The sequence below is a fragment of the Poromitra crassiceps genome, assembly GCF_964638095.1.
Source record: "Poromitra crassiceps genome assembly, contig: HAP1_SCAFFOLD_1080, whole genome shotgun sequence".
Classification (NCBI taxonomy): domain Eukaryota; kingdom Metazoa; phylum Chordata; class Actinopteri; order Beryciformes; family Melamphaidae; genus Poromitra; species Poromitra crassiceps.
The window spans coordinates 16,403-37,293 of record NW_028151330.1 but is presented as its reverse complement, the minus strand read 5'-3'; the positions used below and the strand labels follow the sequence as shown (position 1 = coordinate 37,293).

Sequence of the window (20,891 nt, the reverse complement as noted above, 5' to 3'; positions counted from 1 at the left end):
CCACCATCCTATCACTGTGACATCATCTGCTGGAGGCGATCGGAGCAACGGTGCGCTTTGAAACTCTGGACAAACAGACAGACAGACAGACAAACTGGCAGACAGACAGACAGATAAACAGACAGACAGACAGATAAACAGACAGACAGACAGACAAACTGACAGACAGACAGACACAAACTGACAGACAGACAGACAGATAAACAGACAGACAGACAGATAAACAGACAGACAGACAGACAAACTGACAGACAGACAGACACAAACTGACAGACAGACAGACAGACAGATAAACAGACAGACAGACAGATAAACAGACAGACAGACAGATAAACAGACAGACAGACAGACAAACTGACAGACAGACAGACACAAACAGACAGAGAGACAGACAGACAGACAGATAAACAGACAGACAGACAGATAAACAGACAGACAGACAGACAAACTGACAGACAGACAGACAGACACAAACAGACAGAGAGACAGACAGACAGATAAACAGACAGACAGACAGATAAACAGACAGACAGACAGACACAAACAGACAGAGAGACAGACAAACTGACAGACAGACAGACACAAACAGACAGATAAACAGACAGACAGACAGACAAACTGACAGACAGACAGACACAAACAGACAGATAAACAGACAGACAGATAAACAGACAGACAGACAGATAAACAGACAGACAGACAGACAGACAAACTGACAGACAGACAGACACAAACTGACAGACAGACAGACAGCTCTCCAATGATAGTTTAGTTAATATCTTTGTCACAAGTGTTTGATATTTGAGGGATCATTGCAAAAAATGTGTTTATGTACTGTATGTATATATACAGTATATACTACTGTATGTGTGTATGTGTATATATATGTGTATGTATGTGTGTATATATATATTATATATGTATATATATATATATACTGTATATATATAAAGAAAATCTGCTTATATATCGATATCAGAATTTTTTTACTCCCTAATAACCTTGTTTTAAAGACCCATGAGATGTTTTAAACAGCTAGAAATAGCATGAAATGCGACCTTTAAGTATAATTGTTAGAATTTCTTTCTTGATACATATCACAATTAACGAAGGATGTTTTGGGGAGCAGCTCTAATGACTCAAAATATAATATTTAGATGTGTTTGAACTGCTACAATGTGTTTATTAATATTTTCAAATGGACCAGATAGAAAATACAATAACATCTGTTGAATACAGATATGCTAATGAACTGCTTCAACCAGTCATAAATAAGTCGTACAAAGTTTCACAATAGAGGCATAAATGTTGTGGACTGAGCTCATTCTTACCCGATGGAAGAAGTTCACTCGTCCAATAGCTCCGATTTTCCCGGCATAGTTGACAAATCCCACATTTCCCTCGGTGGCGGCGTAGAACTCTCGGACCTCAATTTTCCCGAAGCGATTGAGAAACTCCCTCCATATCTCCGCTCGGACACCGTTTCCAATGGCCAGTCTTACTTTGTGCTCCTTGTCATTTTCTCTCTGCATTGTCATGTAAAAAGAATACAAAGAAACTGAGCGAGCATTTTGAAAATATTAAGTAAATGAATCTGATCAATTCAAGTCTGAATGTAGTAGAAACAGATAACTGTAAATGCTTCATATCAAGAATAGACCCTTCTCACGGGGGCCATTTTGTGTCAAAAAGGCAGGGTAAACACAGGTGCAAGCAAAACACTAATGAGGGTTTCAAACTTCCATGATTGGAATTTGGAAACCCTCATTAGTGTTTTGCTTGCACACCTGTGTTTACCCTGCCTTTTCGACACAAAATGGCCCCCGTGAAAAGGGTCTATTGGAGAATAGCTATTGTCAAAATGCAAAGGTTAAAAAAACAAGGATGGGCAACTTTAATGGTGATGGGGGGGGGGGGGGGGGACTCCTATTGTACATAGATATAATGCCATACCCTTTAATGGGAATGTAATAAACAGACAGTCTCCTAAGTCAGTTGGAGGGCTGTTTGGCAGGTTAAAGGTAAAGTAAAGGTAAAGTAGGTATAGCCGGCCCTCGTGTGGGATTCACCTCATGTGGAAAGAGCACTTTCAACCTACTAATTGGGCACAAAGTGCAGAACAAAACCCTTCATTTGTTACACCAAGTGCCAAATATGGTTTCCCGGGCCGTCTCCACCTGTTGATTCAGTCCATAACTATCCAGTTTGTTTTATACTCCTGTCAGCTGTGCTACACTACAGAATCTGTGCTACATTGTGTCAGCTGTGCTACACTACAGAATCTGTGCTACATTGTGTCAGCTGTGCTACACTACGGAATCTGTGCTACATTGTGATAGAAAGTAACTTGCTGTTCATTGGATAAAAAAAAGAAAACGTGCTCGCATTCCGCCAGTAAATATGTCAAATACTGCTTTGCTTCATGTTCAGTTCATAGTTGATGAATCTAAAGAGTCCATCCTGCCGGACATCCGGCACCTGGCCGGAGGTCTTCACGGCCTGCATTCTACCACAGAGGGCGATGTGATTGCCGAGCCACTTGATATGGTATTCCTGAGTAAAGGCCAGTGTCTATTCCTAGAGAAGACCAGATACAGACAAACCCACCTCCTGTCACTGGTGGAGAGTCACGCGGAAATCTGAGACCAAACCCCACGTGATGCTGCCAGATACTGTTTCAATGGCCATATAGAATATTTAGTCGCCCCAAAAAACGCCCCACCCAACCTCCACAAGATCTCGATTCTCGGATGTCGCGTCACGCTATAGTGTTTCTGACATCATCAAGGATGTGCATTTAGTGTCTGAAGCTTTTCCAACCCTTTCAAATGCCACCATTTTATGACACTGAGAGCTGGAACCTGATAGTGGAGATTTGAACGGTTTCTATTTCAGGAAGCCAGCTGTGCTGCGCAGTGGGAATGTACAGATCTGGAAAGTAGATCTGTCTCAATGGCCGCCTGCTGCAGGCTGGTCCCAGTATTCTGCTTCTGCAGCTGTTTCGAGTAAGATGGCAGAGAGGAAACACACACACACACACACACACACACACACACACGGAGAGGAAACACACACAGCCCACATGGGCAGCAAATGCTCGGAGCATGCAAGCGGGATCAAGCATTCACTCTGAGAGATATTTCACTGAATAGATCATTGATTTCAATCTAATAATAGAACAGTTAATATTCCTACTTAGAATAATGTGACAGCATTATGTGGAAGGGTTGTGATTGGTGCAGGCACGAATGCGGTGAGAGATGCTCTTTACCTCGGGTGAGTTGCAGAGGTAACGCAGAACCTCTCCTATGTACTGAACCACTGTCACATTGTGTTTCCTGCAGTCGTCCCAGAACTGAGAGGCAGAGAACTTCTTCTTCAGAACGATAGTCGAGCCTTCAATGTCAGAGAGCAAAAATTACAAAAAGGTATTATAGGCTGTGTTTTTGTTGTTGTTTCAATCTACCAATCTACTAAGAGTTTAATTCCAAAACTAGTACTCTAACAAAATGATTTATCATGTATTCCCACTGAAATCCGAATTATACAGTATATTGTATATAAATCCTTATTGCGTGTGTGTGTGTGTGTGTGTGTGTGTGTGCGTGTGTGTGTGCGTGCGTGCGTTTGCACGTGCCTGCGTGTTTAAACCACTGATCTCAACTTATTTCTTACAATAAATATCAAGAAACACATTTCGACAATGACCTACTACAACAGAGTTCACTTTTACAACATTTCTCTCATTCCGATCATTTTCTGGTCGACTGGTTGCGTCAGACGTCTGAGGCGCGGATCAACAATGCTTTACTTTACTCACTGTATTCACCTTATGTTCCAACACAGGGGTCAGCCAGTGACTTCCTATTGTGTTGACACTTCCTGTTGACAGTACATTACTAGTGAGCAGGTCAAACAGACGGTGTTTTGAACAGGAAGTCATAACACAACTGGGTCAAGTGGGCGGGGCTACATAAGGTGTATAAGGCTTGAAATATTTGTCAAATCCTTGTCTTCCGTCTCATGTCAAACTAATGACTACAGGAACAGCTGTTGACATGGATGTACAGCAGCAACAGAACAGGCATTGTTTTGTTTTGGGCGCCGTATCGAATATCTCTTAATACACGTGTGACACCATCCCATTTCCCTGGCAAATAACGGCGTGAACTTTAGCCTATTTAGAGAAAGCACTTAGAAAGGAGAGGTGGTCCAGTCTCAGTGATCTGCCTCTGTTCAGATTACAGGTTACACGGCCACAAAAGCTTCTTTCATTCCTTTTTCCCAGGGGGCGGCGGAGAGCAAGGCACTGAAGGCAGACACTTCAAAACCCCAGGGGAAGGAGGGGGGGTTCGGGGGCGGGCTGGGAGGTTGGGAGGTCAGACTTCTGTGTTGCTCGAGCTCAAGTCTGTTCACAACTTTGCAGCAATAAAACCACAGGATGGAGTTATGTGTGAGAACATCATCATATTAGGGCAGTGGTTCTCAATTCTTTTCATATGAGGGACCCCTAAACTGACAAAGAGTAGACCATGGACCCCCATTTGATAGGATTTTGTCCCACGGTCCCCCATAAGATTGATGCTTTTAGATGTTTTATTACAGAATGTGTATAAAACCCATGACCAAAATAGTCCCCCCCTGCCCCCCCCCCGGACCCCCATTTGAGAACCACTGTATTAGGGTATTGTAACGGCGGTGCTGCTTTGAGGAACCCTCATACTCACTTCTTATTCGGTCATTTCATAAAGCCCTGAACTGAACCTCATAACCGCTTATTAGCTCATGAGCGGATTCATTCTGTCCGTGAGGAATCTCACATCGCCCTCACGAATTCTTGTGTGTTGTTTTTGCTGTAGAAATCCCACCTGGCTTCGGGGGCACCGTCTGTCTCTTAACCGTCTCACCTGTCTCGATGGAGCCGATGAAGCCGATCATGAACCCGGCGGTGTGGTAGAGAGGCAAGTTGAGATAGACGACGTCAGCGGACGCGACGCCGCTGGACGATAAACACGCCAGAGCGACAAAGAGACGGCTCTGGTTGAGCACGGCTGCCTTAGGGAGACCTGGAACGAAAGAAAACACAACAATAACAACTCAAACGTTGACATCTGGAGAAGGGGATGACACCATGTGCTTTTCCCACGATACCATTTGATACGAGATGTGGCGATCACGATTCGATACAACGTAGAAAAGTTTAGCGTCAGCAAAGTATGACTGTGCAGAGCTACTTGCGATGGCTACAATGTAAACAACAATTAAAAAAATGTCATTACAAAGTACATAAACTATATATATATACTATCATTTTGATGAAGAGCGTGTCGATACATCGTCCGATCCCTAGGAGGAGGTTTGTAATACTTTGGGAATGCAGGCTATATGATGTCATGCAGGCTATGATGTCACAGTGAAAATAGCTCTGGTAACAGTAACAGTCTTCACAGTCCTTCCCCCACAATTTCCATTCACCACCCCCGACTGCATGAGAGAGGGCCACCGGACGGACACACACACACACACACACACACACCCACACACACACACACTTGACGCTCTCCCCTCCCTCTCCATTGCAGCCTCCTGATTGGCTCCTCTAAACGTGTATGCCCCGCCCCTTCACATACCTGTGGTTCCAGACGTGTAGATGTAGACAGCAGGGCTTTTGAACGTGATGTGCGCTCTGAGCGATGGAGGCGGCGGCGCGTCGGACGCCTGTTCCACTTGATCAGAGAAGCTCTGGATTCCAGGTGTGTGGCACTCCTCTGTCATCAAGTAGATGCTGACGCCCTGCTCTCTCAGTGAGGGCAGAACATCCACCACTGCTTCCTTCAGCTCTGGAAAAAGGGGACACACTGCTATTGTGCAACTGCAACTTCCAATCATAGAAGTTGGAAACCCTCATTAGTGTTTTGCTTGCACCTGTGTTTACCCTGCCTTTTCGACACCAAATGGCCCCTTTGAAAAGGGTCTATTAACTAGTGACATGTGCTTACTAACTAGTGCTTCTTCCCAACTGCCATCCGCCTGCCCAAATCAGGACTTTGTCACTCCCCCCTGAGCACAACCGGGCTAGCATGCTATAGCTTGTGTTTTTGTACAATGAATGAACGACGTGTGTGTAGGCTGTAGTGTAGCAGCCTGATCACCAGCGCCTCAACATTTTCCATGACCATTTGAGACAGCTAGGCTCCATGCAGACCCATGTGATGTGATGTGATGTGATGTGATGTGATGTGATGTGATGTGATGTGATGTGATGAGCCGGCCCGCCCTATATGCAAACTAAGCGGCTGCCTAGAGCCCCGGGAGTTGCCAGGGACCCCCGCAAAAAAAAGAAAAAAAAAAATATATTTTTTAAATAGGCTATAATATTATAGGCTGTGTGTGGTAGTTAAAACATAGGTTGACGTTTATTTATGTTTGTAGTTGAAACAAAAACATAAATACTGTAGGCTACATACAGTACAACACAAAAGGCTGTTATTTACCCTTTGTCGCCACCTGGTGAGTAAATATATATAGTGAATAGAAAAAAGGGAGCTTCTTGATGCTTATAAAGAATTTAATTAATAAAGAAGTAATGTACAGGTATACTTAAATAGTTAATACACAATACATCTTCAGGAAAGGACAAGGGCACAAGAGACGCAGCGCGTTTCAACCTCTGGTCTTCGTCAGGCTGTGGAGTAAATATATATGTAACTAAAACCATTACAATTGACAACCGGTCCTGCATGTATCTAGCGGTCCTTGGCACAAAAAAGGTTGGGAACCCCTGGTTTAACTGACCTGGCAACCCCTATGGCTGCTGGGTCCGGGGTTCCTCTGCCTTTCCGACATGCTGCCACTCCGAACGTTAACTTCCATTATTCGGACTGGCGGTCGTTCACCTTAGAAGCCGCAATGCCGACCTTAGGTTTAGGCGTGGGGGTGGGAGAGGTTAGGTTTTGGGTTAGGGTCTGGGGGAGGTTAGGTTTAGGCATGGGGGGAGGTTAGGTTTGGCGTGGGGGCTGGGAGAGGTTAGTGAAAAACGGGGAATATAGACCCCCTTTCTGAGTGCCGATATTTCGGAGTGGCAGAACGTCGGAGTGGCAGCACGTCGGAGTGGCAGCATGTAACCGCTGGGTCCTACACGCTTGCTTGACACTGATAGGGCTACAAACGAGCGTCATCATCGTCACGTTTGTTTGTTTTGCCCCCCCCCCCCAACCCCGCCCATGGGAGGGGGCCCCTAATCTATATCCTGCTTAGGGCCCCCAGATGGATAGGGCCGGCCCTGTGTGATGTGATGTGATCTGATGTGATGATGATAGATACCTGCGCCTGCAATCAACACGCTGGCGTTGCAGCAGCTGAAGCAGTGCAGCAGAGACTTGGAGCGGATGTTGTAATTGAGCAGAGACACGGGGGAGCCGAGTTTGGCCAAGGCCAGCCAGGTAAACATGAACGCGGGTTCGTTCCCCATGAAAAGCGCAACGGTGTCCCCAGCTTCATACCGGGGCTGAGCGCGCAGAGCGTTGGCAACCTTGTTGCTCCTCTTGTCCGCGTCGCTGTACGAGTAGCGTTCATCTTCGAACACGACGAACAGCTTGTCGGGATGCGCAGCGCTCCGCTCCAAGAAACGGTCCAGCGCGAGAAATAAAGGCGTCCTTCTCCGCCGAGACACAAACGTCCCAACTATCCATAGCAGATCTCGTAGATAGATTAGATCCATCCAAACGTACGGGAAAAACGTTTTGACTGCGAATGGTATGATGACCAAAGTTCCTAAAAAGATAGAAATACTGATCATCTTGACGAGTCTGGTTTGTTGTTTATAAGGTGAGTCCTGCTCAAATCTGCAAACGCCTGCTGAAATGTCGAATAATGTTTCTCCAAATTCAAACACAGTTCCCCCCCCCCCCCCATGGGGCGGGGCATTGAGGGAGCAGACATACAAGTTTACTACATCAACTAGTTATAGTCTAACTTGGACGCCCACATTTTTCAATGTCAGGAGTCAGGACAGCCTACCCCTGATCCAAACAGATAACACTCTCATTGTCCTAACTTCAAATTCAATAAACATGTTCAAATTATGTAATTATCCCCCTTTTACAAGGGACCCCCCAGTTCAAGGAGGACCCCTTGTAACCCCTTGTTACAAACAACTTTCTGTATGGCCAGTAGGTGGCACTATGACTTCTCATGTCTAAATTCCACCAAATTTCACACTGGATGTTTCCGCAGGTTGCCAGCAACACACTCGCCAAGTGTGAAGTCGATTGGACAAACGGTTGTCGACATCAACCACTTTCTGTGTTGCCAGTAGGTGGCACTATGACTGTGCGCGTGTCTGAAATTGCATGAAATTCGCCCAGCACTTGTCAGTGTCCCAGAAACGCCCCCGCCAAGTTTGAAGTCGATCGGAGGAACAGTTGTCGAGATAAACCACTAAATGTACGTGTTGCCAGTGGGTGGCGCTATGACTATGTGCATGTCCAAGTAATTCGAAATTCAACACTGCACTTCCTCGGGTTCTCAGGCACACACTCGTCAAGTGTGAAGTCGATCGGACGAACGGTTGTCGAGATAAACTACTTTCTGTGTTGCCAGTAGGTGGCGTGTCGCTATCACTGTGTGCATGCACGCCGTGCCCAAATTGCACAGAATTCGACACTGCACTTCATCAGTGTCCCAGAAACACACCTGCCAAGTTTGAAGTAGATCGGACGAACGGTTGTTGAGATCAACCACTTTCTGTGTCGCCATTAGGTGGCGCTATGACTATGCGTGTGTCCAAATTACACGGAATTCAACACTGAACTTCGCCAGGGTCCCAGAAACACGCGCGCCAAGTTTGAGTAGATCGGAGGAATGGTTGTCGAGATACAGTATGTGAAGGACACACAGACAGAGATACTCACATATATTGATGATTCTGCCTTTACTAGGGAGATATCTTATGCACAAAGTGTATAATGTGTGATTATGAATTAAGGCATTCCATTTTCTTCAGAGCTGGTTGGAGCCATGGCTCTCAACGTGTCAAGTTCCAAAGTAAAGTGACACCGCTGGCATTGAATCATTGAATGGCATGGGTGCCATGGCTCTGCTCATGTATTTCACAGCTGGCACTGGTGGCACTCAGTGACATGACACATCTGCAGTCTCCACCTTAAAAGTCACAGTTGTTTATCAAGAAAATAAGCAACCAGTAACTCAGGGAAAAGAGGTGCAGGTGCATATAGGCCTTGTAAACATAGACGTGCTTTTTAAATAACTATTTTTGAATCTTCTGTTTTCTTTTGACACCCATTTATGTTTGTGGCTGCAGCTGCCAAGAACCTGAAAGAGCCACGCATGATCTCATATATATTATATATATTATTATATTATTTTTAAATATATATAATGTTAGTCTGACTTTGATCAGCAGGTCTGTTTGATGATCATGGGGACTGCATGCCACTAAGGCAGTATAAATGTACTCATTTACCGTCTCTCCTTGTAGTGCCTTTGTGCGGCGTGTGCTCGATTTGTGGAGACTCTGGAGACGATGCGCCATGGGTGTATTTTTTTGGGTGGGGGCGGTTGTAGTCTCGACGCCAGACCCATGAGAGTTCATACGCTGATACACTACGTTACTGCATGCTGCAGAGCTCTCTCTGGGTCTGGGACGCTTCCCCCCAGCCGGCTGGTGATGGGAGGGAACCGTTCACTTGGCCAGTCATATGCCAGGGATGGATACAGTCCTGCCCAATCAGTAACGACTTTGTGATCAGACAACACGGGAGGCGCAGCCCATTTTTCGAACCACTCTCTCATTGGTGCTACGACCTGTCACTCATTCAATTTCACCCCCCTAGACGGCCCACCAAACCCCAGCAGTGGCTGTGAAGTGGTACAGACTAATTTATGTAGTATGCAGAGCGCAGCAATTCTACGTAATATTTGAGTCTGGGGAGAGACTAGGGCGGTTGTGACTAACTCATGTCAACTCATGCCACGTCATCCACATGATCAGTGGGTATGACATCACTTGACGATTGTGGGGCATGACATGACATCATCAGTGGTTATGACATAATCCTTAACGTTGCTGGTTTGCTGGAAACAATTGCTCCAAATATCCCCAAAATGTTGTCTTGACTTGTTTTCAGTGAGGGAAGTAGCTAATGCACTAAGTCAAATCCCTTGCTTGTAATATGATTACTCACTATGGCTGTTAAAATGAATCTTTAATAAGCGTCATTGTGCTGCTAATAAAGCTAGCAAGCAAAACACATTTCACTTCCTAAACATACTCCACAATAAAAGCATCCCGTTAGTTTCTTAGCAGAAAACCTTTAATTTGAAGGTGCTGTGCAGGAAATGGATTTAAAAGTTCTAGGGAACTTGACACTGTCAAGCTGCCGCCATTCTCCCTATTAGAAGTCACTGTACCATTGAAATGATTAAAAAGCTGTTATATTAAGGTAAAGAAGTTACTTAATGGCGCTTTAAGCGTCAATAAAAAATTATAATGAGCAAGCCTTTTTAAATGTGATGTTAATCTTACATCTGAAATTCAGGACATTGGACATTTCCAACTTTGGACATTTATCAAGACCTTCCTCTCAGTCCTAGACAGGCATACACACCCTTTAAAAAGCACAAAGCCACAAATAGATCAGAGAGGAAGAGATTGGCTCAGTCTTTTACTTTGACCAAAACTTCAATTTGTTTGCTAATTTAGGTTGCATGAGAATAAAAAATAAATGCTCTGCCTTTCTCCTTGTGTCCACTGCACCACTAGAGGACGCTTGGGAGCCGAAGACATTTCCAGTCCAACCCAGTCCAACCCAGCATCAGCCAGTGATTTTTTTAGAGGGTAAGCCAACCCTAACCCTATCAGCAGCAGTCACTGAGGTCATTGGGTTGTGAAACCCTGTGAGCACAGCCCAGTGAAGCATGTGGTGACACAACACCTGCGCTATCTCCTTTCTTATGTCAACTCCGTTTGCACTCTTCCAATCTATTTTGTTTGTGTCCCTCCAAAATGCTGTCTGAGAGGCTATCTCCTGCATTCCCAAGTTAAGTTAAGTTATCCTTTATTTTCCCCGTGGGGAAATTCATCCTCTGCATTTGACCCATCCTCTACTAGGAACCTTCCTAGAACTAGGAGCAGTGGGCAGCCGCAGTGCAGCGCCCGGGGACCAACTCCAGTTCTTTTGCCATTGCCTTGGTCAGGGGTCTAGCAAGCAATGAAATAATACGTCTATTGCAGCTATGTCTGAGTTTGTGTTTTTTACTTGTGGAAATCAATTCAGCATACTGTGGTAACAACAAGCAAACACTGAACATGAGAGATCAGAAAGGTCTCCTCAAATTTCATATTTGGTTTGATTACCTACATGCATGACTGGAATCAATAAATGAAATAAAGGGATATTCATTTATGTTTAGTGTATCATGCACTCTATAGAACAAAGTGTTTTACACTAACATATTTTCATAGTTTGTCCTGAAATGCCAAAAGGCGTTTTCCTACGTTTCTGTTCTGAAGTAGAAAAAGAGAAAAAGCCAGCACTCCAAATGTCTTTTTTGTTGATTTATTTCCTCATATACCTGGGCAGCAGCAACGAGGTTCTTCAACAACATGCCATGACATGTTGTTGAAGAACCTGTGTGAGTCTGACTGAAACGTTCGTTGCTGCTGCCCAGGTGTATGAGGAAATAAATCAACAAAAAGACATTTGGAGTGCTGGCTTTTTCTCTTTTTCATATCTCGTGCTTGCCCTGCACCCAGTGAGTTCTTAAATATTTTCGAGTGTGCTTGCAACCTGACTTTCTACTTTGTTCTGAAGTAGGCCTGCAGGCAGTGTTGGGGAAGCTACTCTGATCACATCTTTATTATGGTATTTCATAAAAGAAGCCGCATGAACTACAGCTAAAGCTAGCTACCCTCAAGATACAGTAGCCTATATAGTTTGATAAAGTTACTCAGAAAATGTAGTTCAAACCTTTTAGTAACAAAGTATGCAATGTAATATAAAATATTATAATAGCAATAATTGGCTACAATTAAGTCACATGGCTGCAAACCACAGCTGAGTTTATTGTGGAAAAAAGATACAAAACACAGGTGTGATTCACATGTGAAGAAAGTGAAGTGCAGCAGAGAATATATGTAGGCCTATAAGTGTGATCTGGCTTCATCATCACAGTGTTCTGTTGTAAATTGAGTATCTAATCATTTGTTCATTTTTAAACATTGCAGTAGTTAGACTATACCTCAAAATAACAAAACAGTAGAGGAACTGCTAAGAACTGCTAAGAAACACTAACCGAATTTGAATTTAATTGAAATCACTATAAGCAACTAGCCTACAAAATTAGTTTATTTAATAGTGAAACTACTCCCCACACTGGACATTGGTTATATTCAAGAAACTATACAATGCAGAGCAGAAACGATCCTGGAGACATTTTCAACCGTTATCCTTGGGAACCAGTAGCCCAGTGAAGTTGATAAGAATTTGCTGGCGTCAGGTATTGAGTTTCAGGGTTGCCTTTTCTCAAGTCACGTTGCCCTACAACCTGCAAGCAACCAATGGTTCGAGAGGCACGTAGCCCCGCTGCTATAAAGACGAGCGTGCGCTGAGGCGTCTTCATTCATGTGCAAAGTGAGAGGTGGATTCTTCGCTTATAGACAAACCCTAATTATTCACTATTACCCCGGACGATGCTGCGAGTAAGATGTCTGAGAGGAGGTAGCAGGGGGGCCGAGGCTGCCCATCTGATCGGAGCCATGGTTGGTATTGTGGTGTTTTTTGTTTTCTTTCTCCTCACACTTTTTTTTCTTACAAATTAAAAAAGAAAAAATCGAATAAAAAATAAATCAAAGTGAATGAAAATAATGCATTTCTGATTATATTTTAATCAAAAATGCATTCTTTTCATTCACTTTTGATTTCTTTTTGCACTACATCTGAGCTGCAAAAGCATGCAGCTTCTTTCACCTGATGCCAATCGAATTTTTTTAGTCACTCTTGTTGAATTTAGCATTTTGTTATTGGAAATATTCATAATGTCACAATCAACCAATTATAGAAAATTCAAAATAAATCACAATAACTAACACGTGAAACACCGATTTTGCTGGAGAGCCCGCATGTTTAATTGATTAATTTTCAAATGCTGTGTGGGGATTTTCCCCCCACCTCTCCCCTGAGTGACGGCGAACAGCTGTTTGGCGCAGATGCGCTCTCACAGTCTCAGCCCCGTGACACGCTGCCCCCTGAGCCAGCAGAGGCGATAAGTAACCTACTGTATAGCTGCAGATAGCGCTTCCTAACAAGTGTACTTTGGCTTCAAACCAATAAACCGTACTGACGATATGTCTAGTCCTACTGTACCTCAGATAGTCATGTCCGGCTGTGGAAGGATGCATGCTGTTCTGCTGTAGCCTACAATGTATCTGAAGGATGCATGCTGTTCTGCTGTAGCCTACATGCTGTTCTGCTGTAGCTACAATGTATCTGAATTTGTTTATTTACTGATAGGACATTTTCAAATATGAAACAAGGAGCTAACAATTTTTCAAATATGAAACAAGGAGCTACCAAACTCATTTTTGGTTACCATCCTGGCACCCAAAAAAAAACAATAAGGCAGCCATGGGATTACAATGCAAATTAATTAATTTTAAATTGTTCTATCTGCCCTGTCCCAATTATAGGCTATCACTAAGTGAAGCAACCACTTCGTTTATTTATTTTGATTTTTATTTATTTTGTTGTTGTTGTTGTTGTTGTTGTTGTTGTTGTTGTTGTTGTTGTTGTTGTTGTTGTTGTTGTTGTTGTTGTTTGGGGGGGGGGGGGGTAGTTTTGTTCTAAAAAGAGAGAGAGATAAAAAGAGAGGGGGATCTGAAGAACTCATAAACATTCCAGTTGGTCTCTGTGTCGATACATTCCAATGCATGCTCCTATTGGAAACCAAAGTCCAAGACTACTCTTGAGTCATTGATAAAACATATTCTTATCTGCAGAGTTGGATTGTGTGAATTGATGGTATATTATAGATTGTGTGAATTTTATTATATATTTTATATATAATAATTTATATATATATATATATATAAATATATATATATTTATATAATTTTATATATATATATATAATTATTATAAATTGTGTGAAATTATTATAGATTGTGTGAATTGATGGCTTCTTGAGTCATTGATAAAAACATCTTATCTGCAGTCAGAGTTGGATTGTGTGAATGTGAGTCCTGATGCAGCTTGTTGTCTCCGTGCAGCTTGGCCGGGCTGCGACTGGATGGGTGCAGAGGGCGTGGGAGAGCAGCGCGAGTGCTGCGGCTGCTGCACAGCCACGCCACGCAGTCGACGAGGAAACTGTTACTGAGCCCGAGCTGCAGGAATGCCCCGTCTGCGCCTACAACGAATGGGACCCCCTGGAGGAGGTGATCGTGGGCCGTGCCGAAAACGCCCACGTGCCCCCCTTCACCGTGGAAGTCAAAGTAAGACTCAAGAGTCCTTTGTTTGAAGCATGCACAGATCTGCAATGTGATACCTCAAATGCATTAGGACAGAGCTGTCAAACTACACGGCCACATGCAACCCAATTTGGTGTCGTGGGGCCAGACAATAAAAATCAATAATCAATCAATAACCTATAAATGACAAAACCTTAACATTTTCCAGTTTCTTTTAGTGTAAAGCATTAACAACCCTAGGACACGTAAGGTTATCTCAGTTACCCCCACCCCTTTGAAAGGAGGCAGATAATTTACTCACCTATTTTCAGATCAACTGTATCAATCAATGAGGGCAAACAAGGTGGTTAAACTACTCACCTTGGATAGTTTACCCACCTCTGTATTTATCACTACACCCCAAGACCCCTAGTCAAGCAAAGGTGATGAAAATAGCTGACTATTTAGTGATGAATACAGATAACATGAATAGAGAGCCAAAGTGAAACGTCACTTCCTGCTTTCTCCCTGTACCAGTGCTGTGAAAAATATGAATGGCGGTGGACGGAGAATAAGGTTACTTTTTTGATCCCGTTGGAGTTGTGCCACGGGGTGCCAACGCTAATTTTGGCAATTTAAAACATAACTTTGCATGTCAAGAAAGTCACAGTTTGTCGTCAAACTGAAACGTAGGGGTTAGTTTCGTATAAAAACTACATAGCTCGTGGAAGCTCGTGGCATGTCGCCGGGCTTCAGCCGTGCCGGTAGAGAAAGTGACGTCACTTAGGCGACAGTGTATGTAGTCTTTCTGATTTATAACTTCGAATCTAGTGCAACCGTTTTTCTGGATCTGGCCCCGCCAGCCGCATGTTTGACACCTCTGCATTAGGAGAAGTCAATCAAAAAGTCAATTGCCCTCTTGATGAGCATAATTGTCATATTGTTGACAGGCGAACACATATGAGAAGTACTGGCCCTTCTACCAGGAGTATGGAGGCCAGTCTTTTCCTGCGGACCACTTGAAGAAAGCTGTTGCTGAGATTGAGGAAATGTGCAATATTCTGCGTCACGAGGGCGTCACTGTTCGGAGGCCAGAGCCCATCGACTGGTCCTTTGAATACAAAACTCCAGACTTCACATCACCAGGTATACCTAACCCTAACCCTAACCACGCACAGGGAGGAGACTTCACATCACCAGGTATACACACAGGGAGTGAGCAGACTCCATAACTGATGCGAGAGGGGGGAAGTGGTCAGATATGTTCAGATATTATCCATTGATAAACGTATCAAAAGTGGAACCTAATTTATATCTGGCAATATGAAAATATCATGCAGCACTGCAAAACTGTATGTGCAAATAGATCTCATCTCTTTACAAATACAGGTCCATCACTCAGGAGCCAAAACTGAATGATCAAACACTAGTAGGCTACCTGTGTTAGGCTACCTGTGTTAGGCTACCTACCTGTGTTAGGCTACCTGTGTTAGGCTACCTGTGTTAGGCTGCCTGTGTTAGGCTGCCTGTGTTAGGCTACCTGTGTTAGGCTACCTGTGTTAGGCTACCTGTGTTAGGCTACCTACCTGTGTTAGGCTACCTACCTGTGTTAGGCTACCTGTGTTAGGCTACCTGCGTTAGGCTACCTGTGTTAGGCTACCTACCTGTGTTAGGCTACCTGTGTTAGGCTACCTACCTGTGTTAGGCTACCTACCTGTGTTAGGCTACCTGTGTTAGGCTGCCTACCTGTGTACGATGCTGCTGCTGCATTGAATGGTGTGCTGTGAAACCTACCTGTTTGCAGGCATGTATGCCGCCATGCCCAGAGACATCCTTATGGTCGTGGGCAATGAGATTATCGAGGCTCCGATGGCCTGGAGGGCTCGTTTCTTTGAGTACCGCGCCTACCGGCCTCTGATCAAGGAGTACTTCCAAAAAGGTGCTAAGTGGACCACTGCTCCCAAACCTACTATGGCCGACGAGCTGTATGATCAGGTGAGGCTTCGTCTTGTGACGGCATCTGTCTCCTACTTCCAACTGCCAGATGATCAGTGGTGACTTTAATTTCTTGAAACGGCCGTGTTAAATATGTCATAATGCCTCCAGAAGGCTTGTGTTGAGTTTTTGTGTTTAATGTGAACTTCGACCTCCATGGGGGGGTTGAGTTGTTCAGGTCTCAGTATCGCAAGTTAACTCTTGACACCACGTTGTTGTTCATCGTATCAGCAAGAGACTGTACATTTCAGGTTTGAGAGATCATCTCTTTCCTTGTTCGTACAGGACTACCCCATCCGCACGGTGGAGGACAGACACAAGCTGGCGGCCGAGGGGAAGTTTGTGACCACGGAGCACGAGCCCTGCTTCGATGCTGCTGATTTCATCAGAGCTGGGACCGACCTTTTTGTCCAGAGGAGTCAGGTATTCAGGCTGCTAAAGTCACTGACGCGTGTGTGTGATTTGATACCGAGGAGAATTTCTTTGCCCAGTGTTGCATTGGTTAAGTAGCCCGACAAGAGCAAATTCTTCAGTCTTAATCAGACACAGTTATGTCTGGCGTGGATGTCAGCTGTAATATTTCTGCTACAGTCTGAGATAGAGGAGATTAGATAAAGCACAATGTGGCTATTAATACAGTGCAGTTATCAAATGCAGATGCAGCCATGACGCAAGGTGGTAGAATGATGACGGAGTGGTTCACTTCTCGAATATGTCAGTGAACGTCCTATAATACCCTTCCAAATGTTGCTGGACCCATTTACTCACCAATTAATTAACCAATTAACCAATTAGACCCAACACAGGGATCTCCCCTTGCATTGATTCAGAAGAAGATAGCATCCAAACCCTATTGTTTTATTTGTAGGTTACAAATTACATGGGAATTGAGTGGATGCGTCGTCATCTGGCCCCAGACTACAAGATCCACATCATCTCGTTCAAGGACCCTAACCCCATGCACATCGACGCCACTTTTAACATCATTGGGCCGGGCCTGGTGCTGTCGAACCCTGACCGTCCATGTCGCCAGGTGAGACTGGAAAGGCTGTGCAGTTCTTTTTCTTGGCCTGCTTTTCTCAGAGTGTCCTGTGCTGCCCTCTTGTGGGATAATACTGTAACAGGTATGTCTGACCAGTGTTGTGTCTTTCAGATTGAAATGTTTAAGAAGGCTGGCTGGACTATTGTGAAACCTCCCACACCCCTGATTCCTGATGGTGGGTATTGAAATGGTTCAATCGCAACTGACTTCCATGAGTCGAATCAAAATGTTGTGGTTTCTGTAGGAAGAAACACTTACAACTCTCTTACTCTCTGTTTAGACCACCCACTCTGGATGTCTTCCAAGTGGCTCTCCATGAATGTTCTCATGCTGGATGAGAAGCGTGTTATGGTTGACGCCAACGAAGCCACCATTCACAAAATGTTTGAAAACCTTGGTGAGTTCACACATGCTTAAGTGATCGTAACCTGTTTCCTCCCCCAGTTCACAAGTTCGCCTTCCAGATTCACTTTAACTCATATTTCCAGGATGCTATCCATGTACTTTAGAGTGAGGAAAAGGTTCTGTATTTGCAGATGTCAGTTGTTTCCTAGTTTGAAGCAAATCAAACCTTTACTCATACTCTAATGATGTTCATAAATGAAGTCAGGATAATTAACACAGGTGCATGTGTTTTGACCACAGGTATCAAGACCGTAAAGGTGAACATTCGCCATGCCAACTCCCTGGGTGGTGGCTTCCACTGCTGGACAACCGATGTCCGCCGCCGCGGGACCCTGCAGTCCTACTTCCACTAGCCATGCGCCAGAAATAGGCAGTTTTTATTGAGCTGTTAAGGTTAAAGCCTCAATCCGGGATTTTATATAATTCTTAATTTCGGATTCTTCATTTTTTTTTGCTCTATGAAACAAACATGAAGCTTGTAGTGGGGCAATCTCGTCACTACCGGTGGCAACATAGTCCAAAAATGTTCCGGATCGGGCCTTTAAGTCTTAAATGAAGACGTATGAACTGTGTTGATTTAACGTTGCTGTGTATTACAGTGGGTATTACAGTGTACAGTATTACAGTATTACAGTATTACAGTGTACAGTATTACAGTATTACAGTATTACAGTGTACAGTATTACAGTGTCTTTGCAAACGGCTTTGTTCAGAGATTTTTGCCGAATAGCAACAAATGAACATCACTTTGTTGGGGGGAAAAAAGGGGGAGGAGAAAAAAGAACAACTCAATCATCTCAATATTAACTGCGTTTCTGGCCTGGCTATTGTGAAACAGAATTGTCAAAGGCTTATCCATCCAAAAGTCTTAACTATGAGGACGGGGTACAATTTGGTATTTGAATGTCATCGGACTTAATGGGCACAGGAGGGAAGAAACTTCCTCCTCACCAAAATCAATTCATACTGATTTTTCCAAAGTTTTATTTTATTTTATTTAGAAGAATGTATAAAAGTTGTTATGTAGGTCAGTAAACCATATTGATTTCTTATCTCTGGTATATTATTTTGTAAAGAATGGAATTAATTAAACAAAAAAGTTATTTATATTTTTCATATATTTTATTGGGCTTTATATTTCTCATTGTTTCCCAAAAATTAGTGTTTTTATATATTTACTTAAAAAGTATGAGGTCCATATCAGATATTGTATACCTTTTGCCTCTGCTGTTTTCTCTTCTTGCAAATCTGGGCCAGTTGTATGCTACTAGTCATTTTCACTTGAACCGCTTGGCTGCTTTTGTTTGCATGGCGAACATGCCCACAGAATGAACGAATTGATGTCGTTAAGATTCATGTTGCGTGTTAAGATTCATGTTGCGTGGGTTAAGATTCATGTTGCGTGTTAAGATTCATGTTGCGTGGGTTCCTTGATGCGTATTCTTTGTAATGTAATCCTGGAGATTTGGAACACTTGAAGTCTGTCTTGCTATATAGTTTAGTGGTTCCAAGTATAAAGATCGATCAACGGGAACACGGTTGATGCTTTTGTGCAACATTATTAAACATATATAAATAATATGTGGTGTCTTGATTGTGTGTAGAAGTAACACAACACATGGGAAAATGTGACTTATTCTGTTTGATGAATTTAGCCTGCGCTTACAAGTGAATGCTACATTATTACATTAGATATCTGCTTTGTTACTATAAGTTAATACAAATACTTCAAATTAAAGTGGGAGAATTATATTTATGATTGATAATAATGATACTGCTGTGCAGCTTAAGGGCTTTTGGAGTTCTAAGAGTGGCTGTCAAGTTTAGTGAGAAGGTATCTTAGTGATTAGTACCATTTGATGTGAAGTGAGTGAGAGTGTTGGAGGGAAAAGTTGAGACACAACATCTGTGAAAAACAAAATATCATAGTTTGCACTCACTGAGGCGCTGCGGGTTCGATTCCCGCCTGCAGGGGACACTGTGGACACAGTTCCATGTCCTCAGTGCCCGCACGGCCCAGGTGGGCTCGTCAAAAAGGGCCTTTCTGTGTGGAGTTTGCATGTTCTCCCCGTGCTCCCCTGGGGTTTCCTCCAGATAGGAAGCCCCCGCTAAAAAACATGCAAAAATAAATAGATAAATAAACAATGGTAATTATAGTTTGCACTCGCTGAGCCACCATATTTGACACAAATGTATGTCTGTGAGGGCTGATAGCCTATGTCAGTGGCAGAAATTGCATCATGTTACTATAAACCGACCTGCAATGTGATACTCGGTGAGATTTCATTAAAAGATAAAAAAAAACATCTTGGTAAATTAAACTGCATTTGTCAGATTGTTGTTATGCCTAAAGGAATCCCATGGCTCCATGATTAAGTCCTGCTTGTGTGCCAGGATGGTAACGAAAAATATGTTTGTTTTTAGAGAAAAGTTGCTGGCATTAACCTGTTTTAGAAATGCCTTACAAGCCATTTGTTGAAATACCCAAGCAGGAACTTTTCATAAAGTATTTATGACTGTTGTAAGGAGGAAATCCACTTTCCTTCCTCTGGTTGGGGTGAAATATCTGGGGTGAAATGGCAGCAGGTGACCACACAGAAAAGTAACTAAATCAGCCTATAAGACAATAAAATTCAAAATATCAAAGTTATTATCAGGCTGGTGGTATAGCAACGATCTCTCAATGCCCATCTCTCATAAGTAGTCTCATAAAAAGGGGGAGGGGGAGCAAGGTGTAGTGTACTTAACAGCTCAATATTTTGACATTTGAAGCAGTTCCCCAAGCTAACTGATCAGATTTGACTATAATAAATAAGGATATCATATCTAAGCTATCAATCACAAAGAAATCACCATAGTTTTAAAATATGTGATAGCCTATATTATAATGTAAATTGTTCTGATCCTGTATTCTGCTGCCACCTACTGGTGAAGAACACACAACACTTTGAAGGTTATTACCTCCGCCATTGAGGTTATGTGTTC

At 43.3% G+C, this 20,891-nt stretch overlaps 2 protein-coding genes across 2 annotated transcripts; one reads left to right on the top strand and one right to left on the bottom strand.

Annotated features, from left to right (window-relative positions):
* Positions 1–1,331: 1,331 nt before the first annotated feature.
* LOC310771711 (long-chain fatty acid transport protein 2-like) lies at positions 1,332–7,798 on the bottom strand (the record flags this gene model as incomplete). The annotated part of the gene is made up of 5 exons (XM_083664255.1): positions 1,332–1,526; positions 3,272–3,396; positions 4,908–5,066; positions 5,631–5,840; positions 7,324–7,798. Coding segments are annotated over 5 exons (1,164 nt in total), but the record flags the coding sequence as incomplete, so codon positions are not given.
* Positions 7,799–12,712: 4,914 nt separating this feature from the next.
* On the top strand, positions 12,713–18,259 carry gatm (glycine amidinotransferase (L-arginine:glycine amidinotransferase); the record flags this gene model as incomplete). The annotated part of the gene is made up of 9 exons (XM_083664256.1): positions 12,713–12,781; positions 14,288–14,509; positions 15,415–15,610; positions 16,269–16,459; positions 16,745–16,882; positions 17,328–17,492; positions 17,613–17,676; positions 17,782–17,898; positions 18,147–18,259. The coding sequence occupies 9 exons, from the start codon at positions 12,713–12,715 to the stop codon at positions 18,257–18,259; spliced, it is 1,275 nt and encodes a 424-aa protein (XP_083520382.1).
* Between the last annotated feature and the right edge of the window lie 2,632 nt (positions 18,260–20,891).